The sequence below is a fragment of the Trachypithecus francoisi genome, unplaced genomic scaffold, assembly GCF_009764315.1.
Source record: "Trachypithecus francoisi isolate TF-2019V2 unplaced genomic scaffold, Tfra_2.0 Lachesis_group16, whole genome shotgun sequence".
Taxonomy (NCBI): Eukaryota; Metazoa; Chordata; class Mammalia; order Primates; family Cercopithecidae; genus Trachypithecus; species Trachypithecus francoisi.
Window position 1 is genome coordinate 89041058 of NW_022681461.1, and position 27501 is coordinate 89068558.

The 27501-nt window shown below is 43.9% G+C and overlaps 1 protein-coding gene across 1 annotated transcript in view; it reads right to left on the bottom strand.

Moving 5' to 3' along the window:
• CCDC180 (coiled-coil domain containing 180) overlaps window positions 1-27501 on the bottom strand; it is an 83897-nt gene that overhangs the window by 23187 nt on the left and 33209 nt on the right. Inside the window, 11 exon segments of the mRNA XM_033238038.1 lie at window positions 3224-3370; window positions 4511-4691; window positions 6307-6482; window positions 10245-10471; window positions 19148-19590; window positions 19719-19758; window positions 21756-21882; window positions 23254-23369; window positions 24738-24911; window positions 26028-26150; window positions 27011-27099. Of these exon segments, the coding sequence (XP_033093929.1) occupies window positions 3224-3370; window positions 4511-4691; window positions 6307-6482; window positions 10245-10471; window positions 19148-19590; window positions 19719-19758; window positions 21756-21882; window positions 23254-23369; window positions 24738-24911; window positions 26028-26150; window positions 27011-27099 (1843 nt within the window).

Below are 27501 nucleotides of genomic sequence, written 5' to 3' on the forward strand. Positions count from 1 at the left end.
TCACGTACATTTACAAAATGAGTTCATGTTCTCTGGAGTGACCCAAAAAACCTCAAGCAGAGAATTCTAATGGATCCTAGGGAGGTAGTGCTCCCTGGCTACCCAGCAGAAACAAATAAGGATTCTCTCTGAAGGAATGCAATGTCCAGTCCAGGCCTCAAAGAATGCCACAGATGAAGTCCCAAGGAAGAGGAGTGACTCGTAGGTTAAAAAATCGATAAGGAATCAAGATACAAGATACCATGCATGAAAAACAGTGAAACAATAGAGAACAGAAACTGACCTCCCCCAAACCCTCAGATATTAGAAATATCAGATATAGACTATAAAATAACTAGGCTTAAGATGTTTAAAGGAATAAAAAGTAAGCTTCAAAATATGAACAAGGAGCAGGCAGTTTTGAAAAAGTATCAAATATAATTATAAATGGGCAGAGAGTGGTGGCTCACACCTGTAATCTCAGCACTTTGGGAGGCAGAGGCGGGTGCATCACTTGAGGTCAGGCATTCAAGACCAGCCTGGCCACTATGGTGAAACCCTGTCTCTACTAAAAATACAAAAATTAGCTGGGCATCGTGGCACATGCCTGTAGACCCAGCTACTCAGGATGCTAAGGTAGGACAATCACTTGAACCCAGGAGGTGGAGGTTGCAGTGAGTGGGGACTGTGCCACTGCACTCCAGCCTGGGTGAGAGAGCAAGACTCTGTCTCAAAAAAAAAAAAAAAAAATATATATATATATATATATATGTATATACACACACACACACACATACACATATATGTATGTATCTACAAATGGAAGCTATAATAATTAAAATTGAAAACTCAATGAATGAACAGATTTGCAGGAGGTTCAACACAGTCACAGAGTGAATCAGTGACCAGGAAAAATAATACAAAGAAATTAGCTAGAATGAAGCTAAAATATGCAAGACGGATGCAGAGACAGGCAAGGTAGAGATGATTAACATGTCAAATTATAGTTCTAGTTTTTGCTACTTTCCAAATTTTCTTTAAAAATTCTATTTTTATAATCAGAAAAATCTTAATATTTAAAACAAATGCAAGCTTTGTAGATACTGACACGGAAGGTGCCCACTGTTGGGGCTCAGAAAATGATACCAAAAATGTGCTACTTTGAACTTAAAACTGAGAGTACTTGGGGAGCAGCAAATGCAGGGAAGAGCTTTCTCTAAAGTTCACCTATCTACCTAAAGGCTGGATCCTCCAGAAGATACTCAACTGTTGTGAATCCCTTCCCCAGATAACTCATCAACCAGGAGAAACTGATGCACAGTTGTAGGAAGGAAGACTGGAGTTGACACCACACCCAGAGGCCATACAGAATTGGTCCCAGGCTATTGTCTGTTCTTTGGGTCCATTAATCTCCCCTAAACATCGTTTACCCTTCCACTAAAATTTCCTACATCTCCCATTTCTCACTCTCCTATGAAGAGGATATTTAAGATTCAACCACTTGGCTTTTGTTGGAGTTTCAAACTTTGTGTGACACTTGCACGTTAATAAATCGGTGTGTCTTTTTCCCATTAATCTGTTTATCGTCTTTATTGTTTTATTGTTTGTTTGTTTGCTGTTGATGATGATGTTGTTGTTTTGAGATGAAGTCCCGCTCTGTCTCCCAGGCTGGAGTGCAGTGGTGCGATCTCAACTCACAGCAACCTCCGCCTCCTGGGTTCAAGCAATTCTCCTACCTCAGCCTCCCAAGTAGCTGGGATTATAGGCGCCTGCCACCAGGCCCAGCTAATTGTTGTATTTTCAGTAGAGACAGGGTTTCTCCATGTTGGCAAGACTGGTCTCGAAATCCTGACCTCAGGTGATCCACCCGCCTCGGAATCCCAAAATGCTGGGATTACAGGCGTGAACCACTGTGCCCGGCCTTGCTTTATTGGCTCAAATTGTTGAAACTTCAAGGGCGGAAAGAAAGTTCCTTTACTCCCTATATCACCGTGATTTGGTGATGGTGGTAGTGGGGGGCTGTGGGTCAGCGTGTGTACTAGCATTCCACTTCTGTACAAAACTAACAATGTTTTGCTCATGTATACATAAGTACAGGCACATAGAAAATATATTTTTGGAAGGCTTCCACTTTGTACTTTATATACAATCTGTGTTTGATTATGCTGTAATGATTAAAAGATTTGTGATTTTTAAAATAGCATAAGCCTTAAAAAATAAATATAGCCTTTCAAAAATGTCAAAGACTAAATCTAGGATTACTTTCATCCAGGATTCAGATTGCAGGGGTAAAAATAAGGGGAAAGAATGGCCAATAAACACATGGAAAGGGTAACATCATTAATTGTCAGGGAAATGCAAATCAAAACCACAACACAGAAACACTTCACACCCATTAACAGGTCTATTATAAAAAACAAAAAACACCAGAAAGTAACAAGCGTTGGTGATAATGTAGAGAAATTGGAACCCTTGTGCATTGCTGGTGAGAATGAATATGGCGCAGCTGCTGTGGAAACAGTATGAGGGTTCCTCTCAAGTTAAACATAGAATTACTGTTTAATCCAGCAATTCCACTTCTGGAAATAATTAAAACCAGGACCTTCAACAGGTATTTGTGCACCAATGTTCCTACCACCATTATTCACAATAGCCAAAAGATGGAACCAACCCAAATGCCCATCAAAGATGAATGAGTAAACCAAATGTGATCTATACACACAATGGAACATTATTCAGCCTTCAAAAGGAATGATTTTGTGACACATGATACATGATACATGGATGAACTATGATACATGGATGACACATGATTTTGTGATACATGACACATGATACATGGATGAACCTTGAAGACAATATGCTAAATGAAATGAGCCAGACAAGAAAAGGACAAATATATGATTCCACTTACATGAAGTAACTAGAGGTTTCAAATTCATAGAAACAGAAAGCAGGGTGGTGGTTGCCAGGGGCTGTGGGGAGGGAGGAATGGGGAGTTCTTGTTTAATGGTACAGAGTTTCAGTTTGGGAAGATGAAAAAGTTCTGGTGACCAATGGTGGTGATGGTAGCACAACAACCAGGATATCCTTAATGCCACTGATCTGTGCACCTAAAAATGGTTAAGAGTTAAATTTGATGTTATGTATATTTTGTCAAAACTAAAAATTAAGGGGGAAACGAGACCACATCCCAATAGAGAAACTCAGGTGGCCTGAACAGGCCCTGGACACTGGCTCCCACCTGCAGTGTTTGATGAACTCAATATTTGAGTAGCGGAGTTTGCCCAGACTCTCCTCCAAGTACTGCCGGAAGCTGCGCAGGGATACCTGGGTGACATCAACATAGCTAAGCAACTCCTGGTGCAGTGTGTTGCTGAGAATGACCAGCCTGTGGGAGACAGAGGAGGAACAGGACAGTGATGGAGGACAACCCTGGGGGACAAGGGAGGGGCAGGTGGTGATGGTGATCAGCCTAGGGGATGTGGGAGGAGCAGGTGGTGATGATGACCAGCTTGGGGACACAGGAGGGACAGGTGGTGATGGTGAGCATCCTGAAGACATGGGAGGAGCAGGTGGTGATAGTGACCTCCCTGGGGACACAGTGCTGATGGGTGACCAGTTTGGGGGGCATGAGAGGGAAGGGTGGTGGCCTGGGCCTGAAAGGAGGACATCCTGGGAGTCTATTTGGGCTCCATAAGCTGTGCCCAGCTGCCCAGCTTCTCTGGGTAGCAAAGGGGGCAGTAGAAAGAAGTTCCAAATGCCACTGTCTGTAGGACACACTCTGGGTGTGCTGGATCAGAGGGCATCCTTCTTTCTCTGACCCTTGCAATAAAATTGGTGAAAGAATCCCAGAAGATCCTACTGGATCTTTGTCTCTGCTCCAGTGGGCTGTGTCTGACCCCCAGCAAGGTGGCTCCTGCACCCATGATCCCCTAAAAGAGTGCCCTGAGAGTGTCCTCTTTACAACCAAGTCCACCAGAACCAGCTGTCCCTCATGTGCCTGATGGCTGCGTAGACACTTGCCAGTCTCCTCCCTGGGACCTGCCTGAGGCCTCCATCTCATATCCCAAATGGCCTCTCTGGAGCCCCTTGCTCTGCCCTGAGCACACTCCTACACTGAGCTGAGCCAGTGCTCTTTCAGTGATTGTGGAACGCAACCCTCTCCCATCTTTCTCCATTCAGGGCTCTTCTGAGTTCATATTCAATGCTGCCTCCTGCAGGAAGCCCTCCCTGATTTTTCCTGAGGGGAAGTGGTCTTCCCCACCACTGATATTTCATAGTACTTGGTTTGCACCCTTGCATGCTGCCTGTGTGTATTCTTTGCTCTCTGGCTGCTCACTCCCTGCCCTCCCACGCAATATTCCACACAGAGTTTGACTTGACTCTCTTGAAGAGTTTAACTTGAAAGAAGGCTCTGGAGGTGCCTTCTGCTCTTGTGTCTACAGGGAGGGGAGCTCCTTTGAAAGGACCAGCCAAACTGAGATTCCAGAGCCACATGGCTGGGGTGGAGACGCCCAGGACCCCTTACTTTTGGCTTCTGGTGGCATTCAAGAAGATGTGCTCCATGTCATAGATCTTGAGGCGGAAGTTTTTGCTCCTCACGTTTTGCTCTTCTTGGAACTGGCAGAACATCAGCTGCTCCTTCTTCAGCGCCTCGGTCACCCCAGCACAGTGGCTGTCCAACCGCTCTTGATGAAGCAAGAGCTCCGCTGAAAAAGGATTAAGAGAGCTGGGGTCCCTGGGACCCGACTTACCTCAGCATGTTGCTTTCCTGGAACAAGGCCCGTCTGCTGCCTCTCCCAGGCCAGCTGCAGAACAGGAACGATTCAGGTCAAGGCCCCTTGTCCTGCCCCTGTTGCCTTCCTCAGGGCTTGGGCTGGAGAGGAGGCCTGGCCATGAGCAGGGAGCTCCTGTTGGTGGAGACACCCTGCCCGGAGCAGAGGGAACACAGCCAGGAAGATGGACAGTCTGGGGGGCAGCCGAGTAGCAGGCAGGATGGGTAGGGGGTGTTGGGGAGGGCTGAGATCTAGGTGAGAAGGTCTGGGGGGTTACAGCAAGTACAGCACTGAGCAGTCTGGGCTTGCTCCTTAACATCAGCAGATACTTATGTTCAGTGAGCCTGAATTCCAAGTGTCTTCCAAGGTGGAGTGGCAAGAACAAGGACTGGGCTTCCAGGGATCCATCATAGGCCTTTAGGTGAGCAGAGAGTCCCTAGAGCCCCCAATCCTGACCACCTCCCATCTGACCCCACTATCGTCTGAAGTGGTGGAAGTGCTGTGGTCCCAGCTCTGCCAAAATGACTGGTGAGATGCTAGGACTTCGCTTCTCTCGCCTTGTTTTCCACACTGTGTATTGGCTCAGGTGGCCTGGGAAGGACAGGGAGCCAGCCTTCAGGGAGCTTCTACTCAGTGCATGTAGAATCCTTTTTATTCCTCAGTGCATTTAGCACACACATTTTCCAGATGACAACAATGAGGTTCCAAATGCCACACAAGTTGCCTGAGCCCGCAAGCACTGGGATTCAAGGCCAGTTGTTAACTTGCACAACTCCTTCCCTGCTCCAGGAATAGGAGTTTGTGTGGGTTAGTGATGGGTCTCTCTGATACTTCTAAAGGGCTTTGAAGGAGCTAGGGTATAATTTAGGTGAAAAACCAATAGTCATTGAAGAATCCTACTGAAAACATCCCCCCCGCCCCCTGCCACATTAACAGAGCCCACCACGTAGCTGTGAAATGCATGTATTTTTAAGTATGATAAATGATAAAGTAGAAATAATGGCCACCACTTTTGGAGGCTGTATCTTGTACCAGGTGCTCATGATTCCTTACTATACCATTTAAAAAGGGTTTATTACCACCTCCTTAACACCTCCATCAACCCCTTCTGCAGGTGAGAGAGGGGTCAGAGAGGTCAGGTAACCTGTACAGGGTCACACGGTCACAGGAGTTGAAACTGAGAGCTCTAATTCCTGAGCTATGGGCTTGCCTCTAGAATATCCACTATGCAGGTGTGTATCTGACAGGTGTATGAGCAGATCTAGCATCCAAGAGCTAAAACAGTACAACACTCTTTGCTTTCAACTCTAACACCCTCTTGAAAAAAAATGGAAATAAGAAAAAAATCTCGCAGGAGGATTCTGAGTACCACCTTTTTCTACAAGCCTCGGAGGTGCGAACCCTCGTGCACATCTTCCATGGTGTGATGAGAACATGCTAAACATTGCATGGTACAAACTGGGACAGCTAATGGACATGGAGCCACAGTGGAGCAGACATTGAAGGAGGGGCTGGGGGCAGGGCAGACATTCCCAGGCAGTGTCTGTACCTGCCCTGACATTGTGGATGTCTTTTTCAATCTGCTGGGCTCTTGGCTGATGCAGGTGCAGATGCAGCTCCAGTTCTGAATCCAGCTCATTGATTTTGGTGGCCACGGTGACCCGGGTGTTGAGGGAACACTGGTCAAACCACTTCTCGAGGTGCTCGAAGAAGCCAGCTCGAAGTCTGAGGGGGAGACCAGCCAGGGTCAGCCCTGCCAGCAATCATGTCCTATGAGAGGTCTTTCCACATGGAGACCAAAGGGCTTCCCCTCTTCACTCCTTTTCCTCATTTCATTTCCCAGCTACATTGCATTTCATTGTGTAAATGGACCATTACTCGTTTAACCGTACCACTGCTGGAGGACATTACGTATGCCAGATGTAGAAGTGTTTCTTTGGATAAATGACCTTGAACTGTAGTTGCTGAATCAAAGATTAAAACACATTTGTGGTTTTGGCAGATATGGCCAAACTGTTTCCACTAGAAGTCAACTTGTATTCTCATCAGTGATGTTCCTATTTCTCCACAGTCTCAGAGTGTATTGTCAGATGTCTAAGTTTGACAATTTTGTCATATTATGATTGAGACTGAGCATATTTTCATGTGTTTAAGATTATTTAGGCTGGGCACTGTGGCTCATGCCTATGATCCCAGCACTTTGGGAGACTGAAGCAGGAGGATTGCTTGAACCTAGGAGTTCGAGACCAGTCTGGGCAACATGGTGGGACCCCATCTCTACAAAATATTTACAAAATTAGCTGGTCATGGTGACATGCGCCTATGGTCCCATCTACTCAGGAGGTTAAGGCTGCAGTGAGTCATGCCACTGAACTCCAGCCTAGGTGACAGAGTGAGACCCTGCCTCAAAAAAACCCAAGAGTATTTAGTTTCTCTTTCTGTGTACTGTCCATGAATGTCTTTTGCCCAGTTCTCTGTTGTGAATAGCTGTTCTTTTTTACAAATCAATTTCTAGGAGCCCTTCATATACTAGGGACATGAGGGTCATTGACTTTGATGTGAGTTGCAAATGTTGCTTCTCAGCTTATCATTTCTTCCTTTTTAAAATTTACCATGCTTTTTTGGCCATGTATTGTTAAGATGTCAGTTTCCAAAAACTGATCTATAGATTCAATGCAATAATAAGAAACAACATTGCAGCACACATCTTATGGAAACTTGAGCTAATTTAAAAAATTATGTAGAAATACAAAGGGCCAAGAATAATGGAGGAAGAAGACTAAAGTTGGAGGACTTACACTATCAGATAGTAAGACTTAGTGTAAAGCTGTAGTAATCAAGCAGCGTGAAGTCATTGGATAGACACACAGAGAACTAGAAAAGACACGTGGCAGAGCAGTGGGGGAGAGGAGAGTCTCTTCATTAAATGACCCAGGATCAAGTGGTTATCTATATGGGAAAGAAATGAATCTTGACCCCTATTTCACACCATAAACAAAAATCAGTTCCAGGTGGATTTTAGATGTTAATATGGAAGTTGAAAACAATAACATTTTAAATATGTAACATTGGAGAACATCTCCATGTCCTTGGGGGTAAGGCACAAAGTAAATTAACCTTAATTTAAAAATTGATGAATTGGACCTTATTAGAAATAAGAACTTCTGCTCATCAAAAGATATAACTTGAAAGAGAGTAAAAAAGGCAAGTGCAGAGAGGGGATGAACATTTGCCATTTATTTATCTGACAAAGCCTTATACAGAATATATAATTTAATTTTTTTGAGGTGGAATCTCACTCTGTCTCCCAGTCTGGAGTGTAGCAGCACTGTCTCGGTTCACTGTAACCTCCGCCTCCCAGGTTCAGGCGATTCTCCTACCTCAGCCTCCTGAGTAGCTGGAATTATAGGCATACACCACCATGCCCGGCTATAGAATACATAATTAATTCCCATAAATTAATAAGAAAAAAGACAGAAAATCAACCAGAAATATAATAGGCAAAAGATTTTGCTAGGCGTTTCACAAAAAGATAACCAAATGGCCCAACGAGTATTTTAAAAAGAATACAATATCATACTCATCAGGAGAATACATATTAAAATCACAATGAAACACCACTATAACTATACCAGAATGGCTGAGATAAAAACCACTAACAACACCACTGAGGTTGTGGAGCAGTTGAAGTTCTCATATGCTGTTGTACACTGTAAAACTGTCAAAAATCACTTTTGAAAACCCCTTGGTAGTATCTTTTGGCCGTATCTCCTACAGATGGATATGGACATACACTCTGTGAGTCAGCAGTTCCACTCTTAGTTCTATATGTAACAGAAACGTATACATATATTCACCAGAAGACTTGTACAAGAGTGTTCAGAGCAACATTATTGGTATATTGGAAAGACCAAACGTGTATCAGTAAAATGGATTAATAAAATGGATTTTTTTTTATAATGGGATACTATACAGAAATAAAAACTGAACTCTAGCCACATTCAATAATATATATGTCTCATAAACATAATGAAAGAGTGAGTTCTGTATGACCTAATTTAGATAAAGTTAAAAAATAAGCAAAATGAACTCAGAAGTTATAATATTTGTTATCTTTGGGGAAGACAGAGTGGTGGCTTGGGATGGTACACAAAGTGGGTTCCTGGAGGGTTGGTAATTGTTCTATTTCTTGTGGGCTTTGGGTATCAACTGTGTCATATTTGGGCAATTCATTGAGCTATACACTTATGACTTTCATACTTTCATGAAGGCATGTTATCCTTCAGTATGCAAACCCAATCAGTTGGACAGATAATTTTTTTCTGGTTAGTCAAAGGGCCAGATAGCATAGTGGTTGGCGCAAGATTCTGGAGTTACAGGGTCTGTCTGGATTCATATCTTGGATCAAACTGCTTTCTGTCATGGAGATCTAGGCCAGATGACTAACTCTCTGAGCCTCAGTTTCTTCAACTGTAAAATGGAGTTAATTATGGTACCTCTCTCACATTTATTAAGGGGATTAAATACACTCGGTAAATAATAGCTCCTGTGATAGTCCTTGCTGACCTTTGTCCTATCTGCCATGGAGAGGGCAGATGATGGCCTCTGGCAGAGGAAGGAGAGGGATGATGTTTGAGTCAAGAGACATTTCCAAGGTGAGATGCTGCTGAGGTGTAGGAGAAAGAGCCCAAAGGCCTGATTGTACTCCTTTCATTCCTTATCTCCAGCCTCCTGCCCATGTTACATATGGGAGGTGAACGAACCAGGAGATCTCTAGCTGATGAGTCCTCCTACGACATTGTAGAGGCAGGAGAACAATGAGAATGCCATCCAAAAGGCAAACACAAATGTCCACATTTGATCCAAACTCAAACACAAAGGCCCAGAAACTTGGGAGTTAGGGGAAGTAAATTCCCCTTGGTGGGAATTTACTTGGGGTTATGGGTCATTTCTCTATTCTTCAATTTTCTCATATTTTCTGCAACGAAACTCTTTGGTAATATCTTTTGGCCATGTCTTCTAGCAATGGACATGGATATACTCTATGAGTGAACAGTTCCATTCTTATATTTTGTACATAGTGAGTACAAAATGCCATATATGAGATATTTGTATTTATGGTGTATATCTGTAGAATTAAAATAGAAAAAGAAAAGCAGCCTTACGATTACAGACGTACCAGGAAATAGAACCCGAAAGTATCTGGCAGGGAAAACACTGTATCTTATATCCAAGGCCCAAGCCAGCAGACAGCCTCCTGAGGTGGGAGCAGGGGGTCACTCTCACAGAAGATATCTGTGCCTGCAAATAATTCCTGGATTTTGCCATTTTTTTATTGTGTGTCTAACCCCTACCTTCCTTCAGTTACCTATATTTTTTCTTTATCCAAGTGATACCAGTCCAATCCTTTTCTTTTCTTTTTTAACATTTCACCTTGTTAACAAAACTCAGAACAACAGGATGAGAATAAAATAGTTTTTTACTCACTGTTTCTTAATTTCTAAAATTAGTCTCGATGGAATTGTCACTTGTTCTATGAACTTGGCACTGGAAGTGTCGCTGATGAACATGGCTGAGAAGGTGGAATGGGACTTCCTGCAATGCTCTTCTTCTTCCAGGGGTACGAAGACAAAATACGTGTTTCCACTGGAGACTGTGAAGGACTCCATGTCCTCATAGTATGTCTCCTCCAGACCCTCTTCTTTGTCTTCTTCCTAAGCAGGCAACAAGACTAAAGTTGACTTGATATCATCAAGCGGACTTGGGAATGCCAACCACAGGTTCCTTGATATCAGAGGTTGTAAACCAAATTTTGGGCCAAGATTACGGCTGAATCTTGCCTAGGTTCCACACCCCCGCAACACACAGTGCTTTTAAAATTGGGAAGTTCTACATAAAAATCTGGGTTTCTAATTTCTCTTAAAACATCAGAACATATGTCAATTCTGAACCTGCATTCCCACATGGCATCTTTAGTTGGAGTTGAGTAATATCTGCACAGTCTTCATCATTTGTCATTATTTTACACTTGGTCTCCAGCCCTCTTTTCTATTACATGCCTGTGGGAATGTGAGTTTGGGATTCCTGCTCAACAAGAAGTCTAAGATACCAATTTTTCCACAACAATATAGGAAATGATTCTTCTGCAATTCTATGATTATGAAATTAAAGTTATTGTTCTGTGATTTTGAATGTGTTTTGAGGACAAGATTTACTTTATGAGAGTAACTTCCCTGCACTCAAAGGAGAGCTCTGTCTGCCAGCTTGGATATGGAGCTTTTGAGAATAGGAAGAGAGAAGAAATAAACAGGCCAAGGTGAAGCAAGAGAGTCTAAGTTGATCTATTCAATAAGGAGGAATTGAGAAGGAGAGAGAATCAGGGAGGGATAAGGAAAGCCACACAGTTGAAGAGTGACTTTAGAGTAGGTTGCGGGGAAATGAGGAGAGGAAAGTGAATTTTAGAAAGCATTGCTATGGCTGGGTGCAGTGGCTTACACCGGTACTCCCAGCACTTTGGGAGGCTGAGGTGGCAGATCATTTGAGGTGATGAGTTTGAGACCAGCCTGGGCAACATGGTGAAACCCTGTCTCTACTAAAAATACAAAAATTAGAGGTTGATTCCAAGATGGCTGAATAGGAAGAGCTCTGGTCTGCAGCTCCCAGCATGATCGATGCAGAAGATGGGTGATTTCTGCATTTCCAACTGAGGTACCTGGTTCATCTCAGTGGGAGTAGTCGGAAAGTGGGTGCAGCCCACAGAGGGCGAGCCAAAGCAGGGCAGGGCATCACCTCACCCGGGAAGCACAAGGGGTCAGGGGATTTCCCTTTCCTAGCCAAGGGAAGCGGTGACAGACCGTATTAGGAAAATCAGGACACTGCCACTTAAACACTGAGCTTTTCAAACGGTCTTAGCAAATGGCACACCAGGAGAATATATCCCACGCCTGGCTCAGCAGGTCCCACACCCATGGAGCCTTGCTCACTGCTAGTCCAAAATCGAACTGTGAGGCGGAAAGCCTGACTGGGTGGGGGGACGTCTGCCATTGCTAAGGATTGACCAGGTAAACAAAGCGGCCGGGAAGCTCAAACTGCATGGAGCCCACCTCAGTTCAATGAGGCCTGCCTGCCTCTGTAGATTCCACCTCTAGGGGCAGGGCATAGCTGAACAAAAGGCAGCAAAAACTTGTGCAGACTTAAACGTCCCTGTCTGACAGCTCTGAAGAGACAAGTGGTTCTCCCAGCAAAGTGTTTGAGCTCTGAGAATGGACAGACCGCCTCCTCAAGTGGGTCCTTGACCCCTGTGTAGCCTAACTTGGAGACACCTCCCAGTAGGGACTGACTGACACCTCATATAGCCAGGTACCCCTCTGAGATGAAGCTTCCAAAGCAAGGATCAGGCAGCAATATTTGCTGTTCTGCAGCCTTCGCTGGTGAAACCCAGGCAAACAGGGTCTGGAGTGGACCTCCAGCAAACTCCAACAGACCTGTAGCTGAGAGACCTAACTGTTAGAAGGAAAACTAACAAACAGAAAGGAATAGCATCAATATCAACAAAAAGGACATCCACACCAAAACCTCATCTGTAGGTCAGCATCATCAAAGACCAAAGGTAGATAAAAACCACAAAGATGGGGAGAAACCAGAGCAGAAAAGCTAAAAATTCTAAAAACCAGAGCACCTCTTCTCCAAAGGATCACAGCTCCTTGCCAGCAACGGAACAAAGCAGGATGGAGAATGACTTTGATGAATTGACAGAAGTAGGCTTCAGAAAGTTGGTAATAACAAACTTCTCTGAGCTAAAGGAGGATGTTCAAACCCATTGCAAGGAAGCTAAAAACCATGAAAAAAGATTAAATGAATGGCTAACTAGAATAAACAGTGTAGGGAAGACCTTAAATGACCTGATGGAGCTGAAAACCATGGTATAAGAACTATGTGAAGCATGCACAAGCTTCGGTAGCTGATTCAATCAATGGAAGAAAGGGTATCAGTGATTGAAGATCAAATTAATAAAATAAAGTGAGGGCCGGGCGCGGTGGCTCAAGCCTGTAATCCCAGCACTTTGGGAGGCCGAGACGGGCGGATCACAAGGTCGGGAGATCGAGACCATCCTGGCTATACGGTGAAACCCCGTCTCTACTAAAAATACAAAAACTAGCCGGGCGAGGTGGCGGGCGCTGTAGTCCCAGCTACTCGGGAGGCTGAGGCAGGAGAATGGCGGAAACCCGGGAGGCGGAGCTTGCAGTGAGCTGAGATCTGGCCACTGCACTCCAGTCCGGGCGACAGAGCGAGACTCCGCCTCAAAAAAAAAAAAAAAAAAAAAAAAAAAAATAAAATAAAATAAAATAAAATAAAATAAAGTGAGAAGAGAAGTTTAGAGAAAAAAGAGTAAAAAGAAACAAACAAAGTGTCCAAGAAATATGGGACTATGTGAAAAGACTAAATCTACGTTTGATTGGTGTACCTGAAAGTGATGGGGAGAATGGAACCAAGCTAGAAAACACTCTTCAGTATATTATCCAGGATAACTTCCCCAACCTAGCAAGGCAGGCCAACATTCAAAATCATGAAATACAGAGAACACCACAAAGACACTCGTCGAGAAGAACAACCCCAAGACACATAATTGTCAGATTCACTAAGGTTGAAATGAAGGAAAAAATACTAAGAGCAACCAGAGAGAAAGGTCGGATTATCCACAATGGGAAGCTCATCAGACTAACAGCGGATCTCTTGGTAGAAGTCCTGCAAGCCAGAGGAGAGTGGGGGCCAATATTCAACATTCTTAAAGAAAAGAATTTTCAACTCAGAATTTCATATCCAGCCAAACTAAGCTTCATAAGTGACGGAGAAATAAAATCCTTTACAGACAAGCAAATGCTGAGAGATTTTGTCACCACCAGGCCTGCCTTACAAAAGCTCCTGAAGGAAGCACTAAACATGGAAAGGAAGAACCAGTACCAGCCACTGCAAAAATATGCCAAATTGTAAAGACCACTGATGCTAAGAAGAAACTGCATCAACTAACGGGCAAAATAACCAGCTAACATCATAATGACAGGATCAAATTCACACATAACAATATTAACCTTAAATGTAAATGGGCTAAATGCCCCAGTTAAAAGACACAGACTGGCAAATTGGATAGAGTCAAGACTCATCAGTGTGCTGTATTCAGGAGATCCATCTCATGTGCAGAGACACACATAGGCTCAAAATAAAGGGATGGAGGAAGATCTTCCAAGCAAATGGAAAGCAAAAAAAAAAAAAAAAAAAAAAAAAAAAAAAAAAAAAAGGCAGGGGTTGCAATCCTAGTCTCTGATAAAACAGACTTTAAACCAACAAAGATCAAAAGAGACAAAGAAGGTCACTACATAATGGTAAAGGGATCAATTCAACAAGAAGAGCTAACTATCTTAAATACATATGCACCCAATACAGGAGCACCCAGATTCATAAAGCAAGTCCTGAGAGACCTACAAAGAGACTTAGACTCCCACACAATAATAATGGGAAACTTTAACACCCCACTGTCAACATTAGACAGATCAAAGAGACAGAAAGTTAACAAGGATATCCAGGAATTGAAGGCTCTGCACCAAGCAGACCTAATAGACATCTACAGAACTCTCCACCCCAAATCAATAGAATATACATTCTTCTCAGCACCACATCACACTTATTCCAAAATCGACCACATCGTTGGAAGTAAAGCACTCCTCAGCAAATGTAAAAGAACAGAAATCCCAACAAACTGTCTCTTAGACCACAGTGCAATCAAATTAGAACTCAGGATTAAAAAACTCACTCAAAACCACACAACTACATGGAAACTGAACGACCTGCTCCTGAATGACTACCAGGTAAATAACGAAATGAAGGTAAAAATAAAGATGTCCTTTGAAACCAACGAGAACAAAGACACAATGTACCAGAATCTCTGGGACACATTCAAAGCAGCGTGTAGAGGGAAATTTATAGCACTAAATGCCCACAAGAGAAAGCAGGAAAGATCTAAAACTGACACCCTAACATCACAATTAAAAGAACTAGAGAAACAAGAGTAAACAAATTCAAAAGCTAGCAGAAGGCAAGAAATAACTAAGATCAGAGCAGAACTGAAGGAGATAGAGACACAAAAAAACCCTTCAAAAAAATCAACGAATCCAGGAGCTGGCTTTTTGAAAAAGATCAACAAAATTGATAGACCGCTAGCAAGACTAATAAAGAAGAAAAGAGAGAAGAATCAAATAGACACAATAAAAAAATGATAAAGGGGATATCATCACTGATCCCACAGAAACACAAACTACCATCAAAGAATACTATAAACACCTCTACGCAAATAAACTAGAAAATCTAGAAGAAATGGATAAATTCCTGGACACATACACCCTCCCAAGACTAAACCAGGAAGAAGTGGAATCTCTGAATAGACCAATAATAGGCTCTGAAATGAAGGCAATAATTAACAGCCTACCAACCAAAAAAAGTCCAGGACCAGACGGATTCATAGCCAAATTCTACCAGAGGTACAAAGAGGAGCTGGTACCATTCCTTCTGAAACGATCCCAATCAATAGAAAAACAGGGAATCCTCCCTAACTCATTTTACGAGGCCAGCATCATCCTGACACCAAAACCTGGCAGAGACATGACAAAAAAAGAGAATTTTAGACCAATATCCCTGATGAACATCGATGCAAAAATACTCAATAAAACACTGGCAAACCGAATCCAGCAGCACATCAAAAAGCTTATCCACCACAATCAAGTTGACTTCATCCCTGGGATGCAAGGCTGGTTCAGTATACTCAAATCAATAAACGTAATCCATCACATAAACAGAACCAAAGACAAAAACCGCAAGATTATCTCAATAGCTGCAGAAAAGGCCTTTGACAAAATTCAACAACCCTTCATGCTAAAAACGCTCAATAAAATAGGTATTGATGGAACATATTTCAAAATAATAAGAGCTATTTATGACAAACCCACAGCCAGTATCATACTTAAGGGCAAAAACTGGAAGCATTTCCTTTGAAAACTGGCACAAGACAGGGATGTCCTCTCTCACCACTCCTGTTCAACATAGTGTTGGAATTTCTGGCCAGGGCAATCAGGCAAGAGAAAGAAATAAAGGGTATTCAATTAGGAAAAGAGGAAGTCAAATTGTCCCTGTTTGCAGATGACATGATTGTATATTTAGAAAACTCCATCATCTCAGCCCAAAATCTCCTTAAGTTGAGAAGCAACTTCAGCAAAGTCTCAAGATAAAAATCAATGTGCAAAAATCACAAGCATTATACACCAATAACAGACAGAGAGCCAAATCATGAGTACACTCCCATTCACAATTGCTACATAGAGAATAAAATACCTAGGAATCCAACTTACAAGGGATGTGAAGGACCTTTTCAAGGAGAACTACAAATCACTGCTCAATGAAATAAAAGAGGACACAAACAAATGGAAGAACATTCCATGCTCATGGATAGGAAGAATCAATATCATGAAAATGGCCATACTGCCCAATGTAATTTATAGATTCAATGACATCCCCATCAGGCTACCAATGACTTTCTTCACAGAACTGGAAAAAACTACTTTAAAGTTTATATGGAACCAAAAAAGAGCCCGCATTGCCAAAACAATCCTAAGCAAAAAGAACAAAGTTGGAGGCATCACGCTACCTGACTTCAAACTATACTACAAGGCTACTGTAAATAAAATAGCATGGTTGTGGTTGTACCATGGTACTTGTACCAAAACAGAGATATAGACCAATGGAACAGAACAGAGGCCTCAGAAATAACACCATACATCTACAACCATCTGATCTTCAATAAACCTGACAAAAACAAGCAATGGGGAAAGGATCTCCTATTCAGTAAATGATGCTGGGAAAACTGGCTAGTCATATGTAGAAAGCTGAAACTGGATCCCTTCCTTATTATACCTTATACAAAAATTAATTCAAGATGGATTAAACACTTAAGTGTTAGACCTAAAACCATAAAATCCCTAGAAGAAAACCTAGGCAATATCATTCAGGACATAGGCATGGGCAAGGACTTCATGGCTAAAACACCAAAAGCAATGGTAACCAAAGTCAAAATAGACAAATGGGATATAATTAAACTAAAGAGCTTCTGCACAGCAAAAGAAACTACCATCAGAGTGAACAGGCAACCCACAGAATGGGAGAAAATTTTTGCAACCTACCCAGCTGGCAAAGAGCTAATATCCAGAATCTACAAAGAACTTAAACAAATTTACAAGAAAAAAATCAAACAACCCCATCAAAAAGTGGGCAAAGGATATGAACAGACACTTTTCAAAAGAAGAGATTTATGCAGCCAACAGACACATGAAAAAATGCTCATCATCACTGGTCGTCAGAGAAATGCAATTCAAAACCACAATGAGATACCATCCCGCACCAGTTAGAATGGCGATCATTAAAAAGTCGGGAAACAACAGATGCTAGAGAGGATGTGGAGAAATACGAATGCTTTTACACTGTTGGTGGGAGTGTAAATTAGTTCAATCATTGTGGAAGACAGTGTGGCGATTCCTCAGGGATCTAGAACTAGAAATACCATTTGACTCAGCAATACCATTATTGGGTATATACTATAAACCATAAACATCCCATGTTCATGGATAGGAAGAGTAAATATCTTTAAAATGGCCATACTGCTCAGAGCAATTTACAGATTCAATGCTGTTCCTATCAAACTACTAATGACATTCTTCACAGAATCAGAAAATCTATTTTAAAATTTATATGCAACAAAAAAAGAGCCTGAATAGCAAAGGCAATCCTAAATAAAGAGAGCACAGCTGGAGGTATCATGTTACCTGACTTCAAACTATACTACAGGTCTACAGTAATCAAAACAGCATGATACAGGTACAAAAACAGACAAACAGACCAATGGAGTAGAATGCCTCACACCTAAACCATCTGATCTTCAACAAAGCTGACAAAAACAAGCAATGAGGAAAGGACTACCCATTTAACAAATGGTGCTGGGATAACTGGGTAGCCATACGCAGAAGATTGAAACTGGACCCCTACCTTATACCACATACAAAAATCAACTCAAGATGGATTAAAGACTTAAATGTAAGGCGTTAAAGCTATAAAAACCCTGGAAGATAAAATAAGAAATACCATTCTGGACATAGGACTTGGCAAAGATTTCGTGATGAAGATGCCAAAAGCAATTGCAACAAAAACAAAAATTGACAAATGGACCTAATTAAACGAAAGAGCTTCTTCACAGCAAAAGAAACTATCAACAGAGTAAACAGACAACCTACAGAATGGGAGAAAATAATTGCAAACTATGCATCTGGAAAGGTCTAATATCCAGACTCTATAAAGAATTTAAATTAACAAGCAAAAACCAAACAACCCTATTCAAAAGTGGGCAAAGGACACAAACAGACACTTTTCAAAAGTAGACATACATGTGGCCAACCAGTATATGAAAAGGTGTTCAACATCACTAATCATTGAAGAATGTAAATCAAAACCACAATGAGATACCATCTCATAACAGTCAGAATGAATATTATTAAAAAGTCAAAAAACAACAGATGCTGGCAAGATTGCAGAGAAAAGGGTATGCTTATTCACTGCTGGTGGAAGTGTATTCCAGTGTGGCAATTTCTCAAATAACTTAAAACAGAACTACCATTTGACCCCACAGTCCCATTATTGGGTACATACCCAGAGGAATGTAAATCATTCTACCATAAAGACACATGCATGCATATATATTCATTGCAGCACTATTCACAATAGCTAAGACATGGAATCAACCTAAATGCCCATTGACAATAGACTGGATAAATAAAATGTGGTACATATAAACCATGGGATACTATGCAACCATAAAAAGAATGAGATCATGTCCTTTGCAACAACATGGATGGAGCTGGAGGCCATTATCCTAAGCAAACTAACAAAGGAAAAGAAAACAAATACTGCATATTCTCACTTTTAAGTGGGAGCTAAACAAAGAAAACATGGATACTAGGAGGGGAACAACAGATACTGGGGCCTATTTGAGGGTAAAGGTGGGGAGCAGGGAGATGATCAGAAAAAAAAAAACTGTTGGGTACTATGCTTATTACCCTGCTGACAAAATTATCTGTAAATCAAACCCTCATGACACATAATTTACCTAAATAACAAACTTGCACATGTACTCCTGAACCTAAAAAAATTTTTTTTAAAGTATGAATATTTTTGTAATTCTCTTTCTGCACCTCTATGGAGACTGGGCCACTAAAGACCCCAGCTTACACTAGGGATAAACACAAAACGAGCATAGCAGACTTTCTCTATGCCCACGAATGAATCAGTTGCTGGCTTACCTCACCCACAGATAAACTCTCTTGCTCTTCCTCTGCCTCCTTCTCCTCCTTCTCTTCCTCCAGTTTCTCCTCCTCCTCTTCCTCCTTTTCATCTTCTTCCTGTGACTCCTCCTTCTCTTCTCCTTGGCCCTTCACATTCTCCTCATTTAGGGATGGGTTTAAGGAGCTCTCTCTTTCAACCTGCATTTCTTCCAATCCCTGAATAGAGCCTTCTTTGGATTCATCCATCTCAGCATGCAGTGGAAATTTTTTCTGCTGCCCCAGCACCTCTTCAGTTATAAAGGACTCCATTTCTTGATCATTTTCTTCTTCCATCTCTTCTACTGATGTGGCAGCACTTGTCCCACTACTTATGCTTTCCTCACTTCTGCTCATGTCCTCTTTAGACCCTTGCTTCTTCCTCAGTTTCCTCATTCTCTTCTGGAAGGGTTTTTCATGTGCTTCTGTTGATGATAAACATCAAAGCACAAGGAGAGACAATTTACTGATGCTGCCTGGATTGGGCCTCCCAACCCACAAAGGCTTAAAAGTAAAGTCTGGGAGAATAAGACTTGAACTGAAAAAGTGTTACCTGGTTGCCTGAATTTGAAAATGACTTCTCCAGCCAAGTTCTATAAGGAAAAAACCACAAGTCACTGAAGGACCTGCACTGTCTTTCCTCAGAGTGCCACTTTTTTTTTTTTTTTTGAGAGGAGTCTTGCACTGGAGTGCAGTGGCATGATTTCGGCTCACTGCAAGCTCCGCCTCCCAGGTTCACACCATTCTCCTACCTCAGCCTCCCGAGTAGCTGGGACTATAGGCGTCCGCCACCATGCCTGGCTAATTTTTTGTATTTTTAGTAGAGATGGGGTTTCACCATGTTAATCAGGATAGTCTTGATCTCCTGACTTCATGATCCGCCCGCCTCGGCCTCCCAAAGTGCTGGGATTACAGGCATGAGCCACGGCGCCCGGTCCAGGGTGCCACTTTTAAGTGCATCTCTTTTAAGTAGAAGTACCCATCCCTCCCCTTTAATATCTGATGCAGGCCTTGACCAACTTAGTTCCCTGGGATAACTGGGTTGTTCTCAATCCAGGGAACCAGTTTTTCTTAATTCCAAGAAGGCTAGCAAACCCTTATAGCACACAATGGGTAGACATGGAATAAAAGCTCATTATGATATATTTTTTGGCTGTGATCTGGAGCAAAGGGCAAGAAAAATATAAACTGAGGGATGCAAACGAAGGGCAGAAATCTGCTGCATTCTGTGCTAAATGGAACAGATACAATGGGCATGATTTACATGATCTTGAGAGCCCCCTTGTAAGCCCTGCGAATTTCCTGTTTCACAGGCTCTGGGTGAAGTTTTGGATATTCTGTGTTACGGATAACAGTGTAGGCTGTGGAGTTTGCAGGTCTGGATTTGATTCCTGGCTCCTGACAAGCTAAGTGATCTTGGGCAGGTCCTCTAAACCCTATGGGGCTTATTGTTATCCTCCATGAAATGGAGATCGTAATAGTGCCTATACCTTTAACCCAGGTGACCCAAATGATATCAAAGGGCAGGCAATGAGCTCACCATCCTATAGCTTGAGCTTCCCCTTCAACCTAGGTGGCAGAGGGAGCATCTAGTAGCAATCTAAACAGGAATCTCTTCTGGGAGAAGAGATTCTCAGGGAAGCAGCCAGGTGTCCTGTATACGTGGGAAACCTTTGGCCAGGTTCAGTGCCAACCACAAGCATTTCCATTCAGGCCAGGCAGGACTATGGCTGGTGTGCGGGAAAAGAGCCAAGCACTGGGGGATTCAAACCAGGGAATCCCAGGTATTCATGCATTTACCCAGAGAGCATTTATTGTGTCTGAATTATGTGCAAGATCCTTGTGCTAATGGTAATCAAAGTTGAATAAAAATTAAGGCATACTTGCCCTTTAAGAAATACATTATAGTTGGGTACTCCAGACTCCTGTATTCGACAGCAACCAAGCAAAAAATAGTTCAGAGCCCTGAGAGGTGGCAGGGGCTGAGCAAGGTGAGATGAGGGTTCAGGCAGAATGAGTGGGAGCCTTTCTCTTGGTAGTGAACTGGAGGTATAGGTGGGTTTGGGATATGTGGAGACAGAGGGGCCCCAGCAGAGGGAGCATCATGAGGAAAGGCAGCAGGCAGGGGGCACATGCCAGAAAAGGGATGAGTCTGCTGGGCCAGGGAGAGTCAAGGTGGAAAGCAGAGAGAGTGGGCCCTTTGTGGTTATCTAGGGACTGTAAGTTGGATCTGGTGGGGGCTGCACAGTTGGGGAGGGATTTTGTAGGACAGTAGGTGGGTCAAAGCTATATTTTAGGAGAATTATGTGGCAGTGGTAGGTATGATAAATGGAATTCCGAGCGCCATATAAATTAACCTTTTCATTATAAGTCCATTCAGGTTTGAGCCCTGATTTCTGAACCCTTCAGCCTCTTTTATACTGAGAAAGAGACGGTCTCTTTAGAGATTTTCAGCTTCTTTCTTCTTGCATTGATTTGAACTCTGCAGGGTTAGGGATGGCTTTCAAAGTCTAGGCAGATCATAACAAGAAGTCAGCCTCTCCCTTAGTTTCTTCATGAGTGAATGGGTGTATCATTGCCCTCTCCATACCTGTTCAAAGATTTCACGCACAAAGAAGTATTGGCTGAGGTTGGAGCTGTAGGAGTTGAGTTCTTTCAGTATGATTGCTGGGTACTCCATCACTTCCTTTGTCAGGAGGGTGTGAAAACATTCATACCTGGGAGGTAAGTAGGTAAGACAGGAGACCCCAGCCAGGGAACACACCCATGACCCCAAGGAGATGGGCTGCAATCTGGCACAGAGCTCTGTGTAGAGCTGCTGTGTGGCTGCTCTTTTCTAGCAGCAGTCCTTGGCTATGCTATTTTTCTGATCATACAAGAAATACACACTTTTTGTAGAAAGTCTGGAAAACACATACAAGAGACTTTTCTGCTTGTAACATGAACTCCCTTTCCCTGTCCAGGGTCCTAACCCTGTCTTGGGTCTTAACGCTGTCCTTGAACTTGATGATACCTACATTATTCCATCAAACTCCCAAATGCCCCAAGGTCCAGACTTCTGTTTCTCAGATAGGAGACCAAGGCTCATGGGGTTACTTATTTGCCTAAAGTAATCAGAATTGCCTTCTGAATCAAAGTACTGCAATCAATTGGCAGTGTCATTCCATTTCTGTGAACAATCCTTATAGAATCAGTTGTACAAAGTCACAAAGATGGAAGAAAGTTCACAGAGAACAGCTTGCCATATTGAGAAATTGGAACCAACAGAAAACAGCTAATCAATTGAGGGATTGCTAAACCATTATGAAGTATCTATATTAATGAATGTTACATGGCATTTAAAAATGGAAGTATATCTATAGTTATAGAACAATTTGCACAGTATAATCCAACCTTTATTTTTAAAACACTATATATGTGTATATACTCATATATATAAATGTATATGTCCATAAAAAAGGAAAAGTGGGCAGGAATGAGGGAAAAAAATCTCTATATGTTTGCAGTGGTTAACTTCTTTTTCCTCCTTTAACAAGAATGTACATGTTTAAATTTTTCTTTTTCTTTTTCTTTTTTTTTTTTTTGAGATAGAGTCTCACTCTGTCACCCAGGCTGAAGGGCAATGGCATGGTCTCCGCTCACTGCAACCTCCGTCTCCTGGGTTCAAGTGATTCTCCTGCCTCAGCCTCCCGAGTAGCTGGGATTACAGGCACCTGCCACCATGCCTGGCTAATTCTTGTATTTTTAATAGAGGTGGGGTTTCACCATGTTGGTCAGGCTGGTCTTGAACTCCTGTCCTCAGGTGATCCACCTACATCTTTAAATTTTTAAAAGAAGGCCCCATGTTCTTGAACTGAAGCCACATTGCTTTGAAACCTCCCTCCACAAACTTTTAAAAATTCTCCCTGGAAGCTTCTTTACTGGCTGAGAGCAGAGCTGCAGAGGGCCACAATGCTTTCTAAGCTGAGAGGCACAATTTTCATCTTAAGCCTGCCGGTACGCTCCTGGGCTCTTGGGCAGGCTGCCCTTGACCTTGAAGATGAATTCCTGACCATCCCGTCCTGTCTTTTGGAGTCTGGTTGGCCTACCTGGATTTCATGTTCTTCAGATAATCTTTGACCTTTTCCAGGTGAAACGCCAGTATTTCTTTGTCACTCTGCTGCCTCAGTTGGTCCAAGAGCCTATCAAGATGGGCCTCCTGGACCTGGAAGCCACCCCCAAAACAAGAGAAGCAGATGTGACCTCCAGTGCTCACAGAGTGTAAGTGACCTGCAGGGATCCTGCTGCTGGAACTGAGGCCCAGGTGCCTCGGCAGATCCAGGACTTCCTTTCTACAAATGGGGCACCTAATCTGCCACTGCCCTCCCTCTCTCCACTATGGGCCTCTAGACTTTTCTCTGCCTGCAATGTTCTTCCCTGCCTACATCATACCCACCGGGGGAACCAGCTCAGATGGGACCCGCTGAAGACAGGGCCCTCACACCCACCCACCTGGTCAGGCCTGCACTACTCCTGCTCCTCGCTCTCCTTCTCACCAGTCGTGCTTGAAATCAGAAGCTGAGTTTGTCCCCCCACCTCCCGGACTGCGTGAGAGCAGGCAGAGCAGGGGCCAGCTGACCTCCTGTGCAGGCAGGAGATTGCCCCAGTTATAGAGCGTTGAAATGACTCCCAACATGTGCACAGTTTGCTATGTGATTGACACGTTTGTCTGTAATAAGAACTGGGGGTGTCTTCCCCTTTTTTTTTTCAGAATATGATGTCTTATCAGACCCCATATATGAGAACTTGCAGCTATTCCCCCCTTCACCTTGGGAATGAGATGTCACCCTTATCAGTCCCCCATATGTGAGTTGCTGACCTTAACTACTGGACTTCAAAATACTCAAGAGTTTGACACTTCGAGAGCTTAGGCTGAGGCAGGTTTCACTCTGTCAGTGGCTTCTTTGAATGAGAGAGTGCTCAGGCTGTGACAGGCACTGGGGCTATGAAGCCACACCACCAGCATCGGCACTACCCTCTGGCTTCCAGGGACCTATGTGCCATCACAGATGTCCACTGTGTTAAATTGCAAGCCAGTTTCTCCGGAGAAACGGCATATAGAAAGGCACACCTGAAGCTTTTATTAGACTTTACTTCCCATGGAAGCCTGCTTCCATCCTAATTGAACAACTAGACTTTAATAGATTTGCAGCTTACAAAGTGCCTAATGTACCTTGTTTACTCCCTGTGGATGTATTCCTTTTGAGGTTGGTTCACGTTATTCTCCCCCTCTTTAAGCACTGTGAACCTATGAAAAAATTCTCTTTGAATGGCAATGAAGTGTGTGATTTTGTGATACCATCCTTTAATCATCTCCTTATTTGAACCATCTGACTGTCTCTCATGCAAGCTCTTAGAGACACATTTGGTTCCAGATTTCTGCTACTCCCATCTGATCCCATGACCAACATGAGCCTTAATGTCCCCATCTGCACAAATTTCATAGCTAAAGGTTCTCCATTTGGGTCAAGGATCTGTTTGAGTTCATTGCTGTTTGTGGTGTGAAAAATGGAGCCCTGGGTGTGGGCCTCACCTGGCTCTCCAGGCTGTGCTTCTGCTGGTGCTGCTCCATCCTCTTCTCCAGCTCCAGCTCCTGCACCAACAGCTCCTTCTGGTGTGCCTCCCACAGTTGTACTGCCTCCTGGAAGTACCTGAAGAGGTCCGAACTCTGCCACTCTGTCTGATCTGCCAGGGTCTCGAAGGATTTCTGCAGCGGCAGAGCCCAGAGAAGGGACTTGAGGGCTGACAGTCCCAGGGCCAGGAAGAGGGGCCCACCTGTGGGACCCCCCGTCTCTAATGACTGAACAGCATTGCCCAGACACCATCCCTCAAAGTCAACTTCCAGGTTACACCGGGCCTCTTGGTCCTCCCTCCCTGGGACAGCGTTTTGGGTCTGCCCAAGGCCCTGCTCTTAGTCTTGTTGACCCTCAAGTCCCATCTCTAGACATATCCTATGCTCCACAAAAGTCTCTGACAGGAAGAAGATGGAGTATGGGCCATTCGTAAAAAACAGGCTGGGCACTCAGAAGGCCACAGCAACGCTGGCCTGGGCATCTTTCCTTCTCTGGAGTTCCCTTACTCATGGCATCTGGGCCAAACACCACACCTGCTGTGACATCCTCACACACCACCCACCTTTTTAAAAAGGCATGTGTCTTACGCCCTCATCTGGGTGAGGGCTGGGCAAGCTGCTGCCTGTGGACTAAATTTGGCCCTCCACCTGTTTCTGTTTGATCCTGTGAGCTACACACAGATATTTCAGTTTTAAAGTGGCTGGAAAATAATCAAAAGAAGATATTTAATGAGATGAAAATGACATACAATTCCAATTTCAGTGTCTGTCAATAAAGTTATTGGAACACACCCATGTCATTTGTTTCTGCATTGCCTAGGGCTGCTTTTGTGTGGCACTGGTGGAGTTGACAAGGTGCGTCAGAGACCTGATGGCCCATAGAGCCTAAAATTGTCACCATCTGGCCCTTCACAGAAAACATGAGCCAATCCCGGTTCAAGATACCACGTGTCTTGGGCTGAGGGCTTATTGTGCCTCCACAGCCCTTCAGTGCCCAGGGTCAGCAATGGCCGGGCAGCGCTCATGGCCTGGAGTTCTGTGCAGCACCCATGTCAGTGGGTGGCTGGGAGGAGTCGGGTGGGTGAGCTTGCAGTGGCCAGCATAAGGGGGCTGCTCTGAGAGGGTCTGACAAGGGTGAGTGGACACACTAGGAACATGTAAGTTGGAGCTCTTGGGCTCTTCTTACAGCCAGCACCCCGTGGACCCCCAACCCCACCTCAGCTCCCCAGTGGAACAGTCCCCAGCACGCACGTCCAAGAGCTCCAGGTCCTCCTCCACCTTGCCCTGGAGTGCTCCCACCATCTGGAAGAAGAACTGGTTCACCAGGGTCTCTGCCTCCTCCTCAGTGAAGGCTTTCCAGTCCAGCAGCTGCTTCTGGAGTGTGCGGGACAAGGCAGAGCCTGGTTTAGGACTGAGGTCCCCACAGGCATCAACTGCATCCTACAGGCCTCAGTGTTGCTCAAGTCAGACCTGAGCTCCAGGTGAAGGGCCTGCACCCCATGAATTCTGTTCCCCTTCGGGTCTGGAGGGCTGGGTGCAAATTGGCTGGAAAGGCACGCAGGAGCTCTTGTGAGGCTCCCCAAGGGGGACCCTCAGCTCGAACACACTTCACAACAGTTAAGCTTTGGGGGTGGAGGTGTTGCTTACAATCTTACCAAGGAGGCAGGAAGGGACATTCTGACTCCATAGTTCCCCTATCCTAGAGAACAAGTCACAGTTGTGCTTGGGTTTGGGAGTGAGTTTACTGTCTCACTCTGTTATGCAGTGGACAGGGTGGAGGGGAAAGTGGGGCCAGGCCTATCTATAAAGGGGGCGCATTGCAATAACCCCCAGGACACAATCTCCATTCATAAACAACGCCCAGTGCTGTGCATGACATAGAGTCAAGTGTGAAGTCTGAGGTGATCTGAGAGTGCACACTTCACCTTACATGGGCTTCCTGGAGGAGGTGATAGGCTAAAACCTGAGAGATGGCAGGGATAGCTGGGGAGGGGATCTGGGCAGAAGGAACAGCTTCAGAATGCCCAGAGGCCAGTGAGCACCAGGCATTGGGGCTAGGAAGCCACTCCATTTTCTTCTGTGAGGAAGAAAAGCCTGGATGGAGGCTAAAGGGTGTGTGGGAGTGAGGTGGGGACATAGCTGGGGAGGGGAAGGTAGTGGGGATGGGGCCAGGGAAGGCACTTCAGGTCCCACCCAGGCATTCCTCTTCTCAGGCCTGCAGGAAGGGTACACACCTTACAATTCTGCACAAGCATCAGGCACTCCTGCCACGTCTTCTCATACAGCAGGCGGATCCGCATCATGCAGTCCACATGGTAGGTGTCTCCATGGGCAGAAAAAAAAGCAAATCAGTCCACAAGGAAGAGAGGATTAGAAAGGGGAGTGTCCCCTCTGCAAAGGAGCAAAGTGCCTCCACAGCAACATTTATTTAGGTGAAGATCAGTGGTCCCGATTCAGATCAGGGGCGGGTGTTCCCTTACAAAGGCCCTGACACCCCAAGATAAGGATCTCAAATGAAGAGCTTGTCATTATCTGTTCTGAATCCATTCTGGCCTGACTCTTGACTCGGTTTCAGGGCTGGTGAAATTCCTTTTGAGAAGCTGCACCAAGTTGTAAACCAGTAATGAGAGTGGAGATCAATGAGCATTTACTGATCCTATCTGTGTTCATCCCTGAAAAACTGAAGGCGCTAGCAGAATGCGCGGAAGCCAGCTTTTTTATTTAT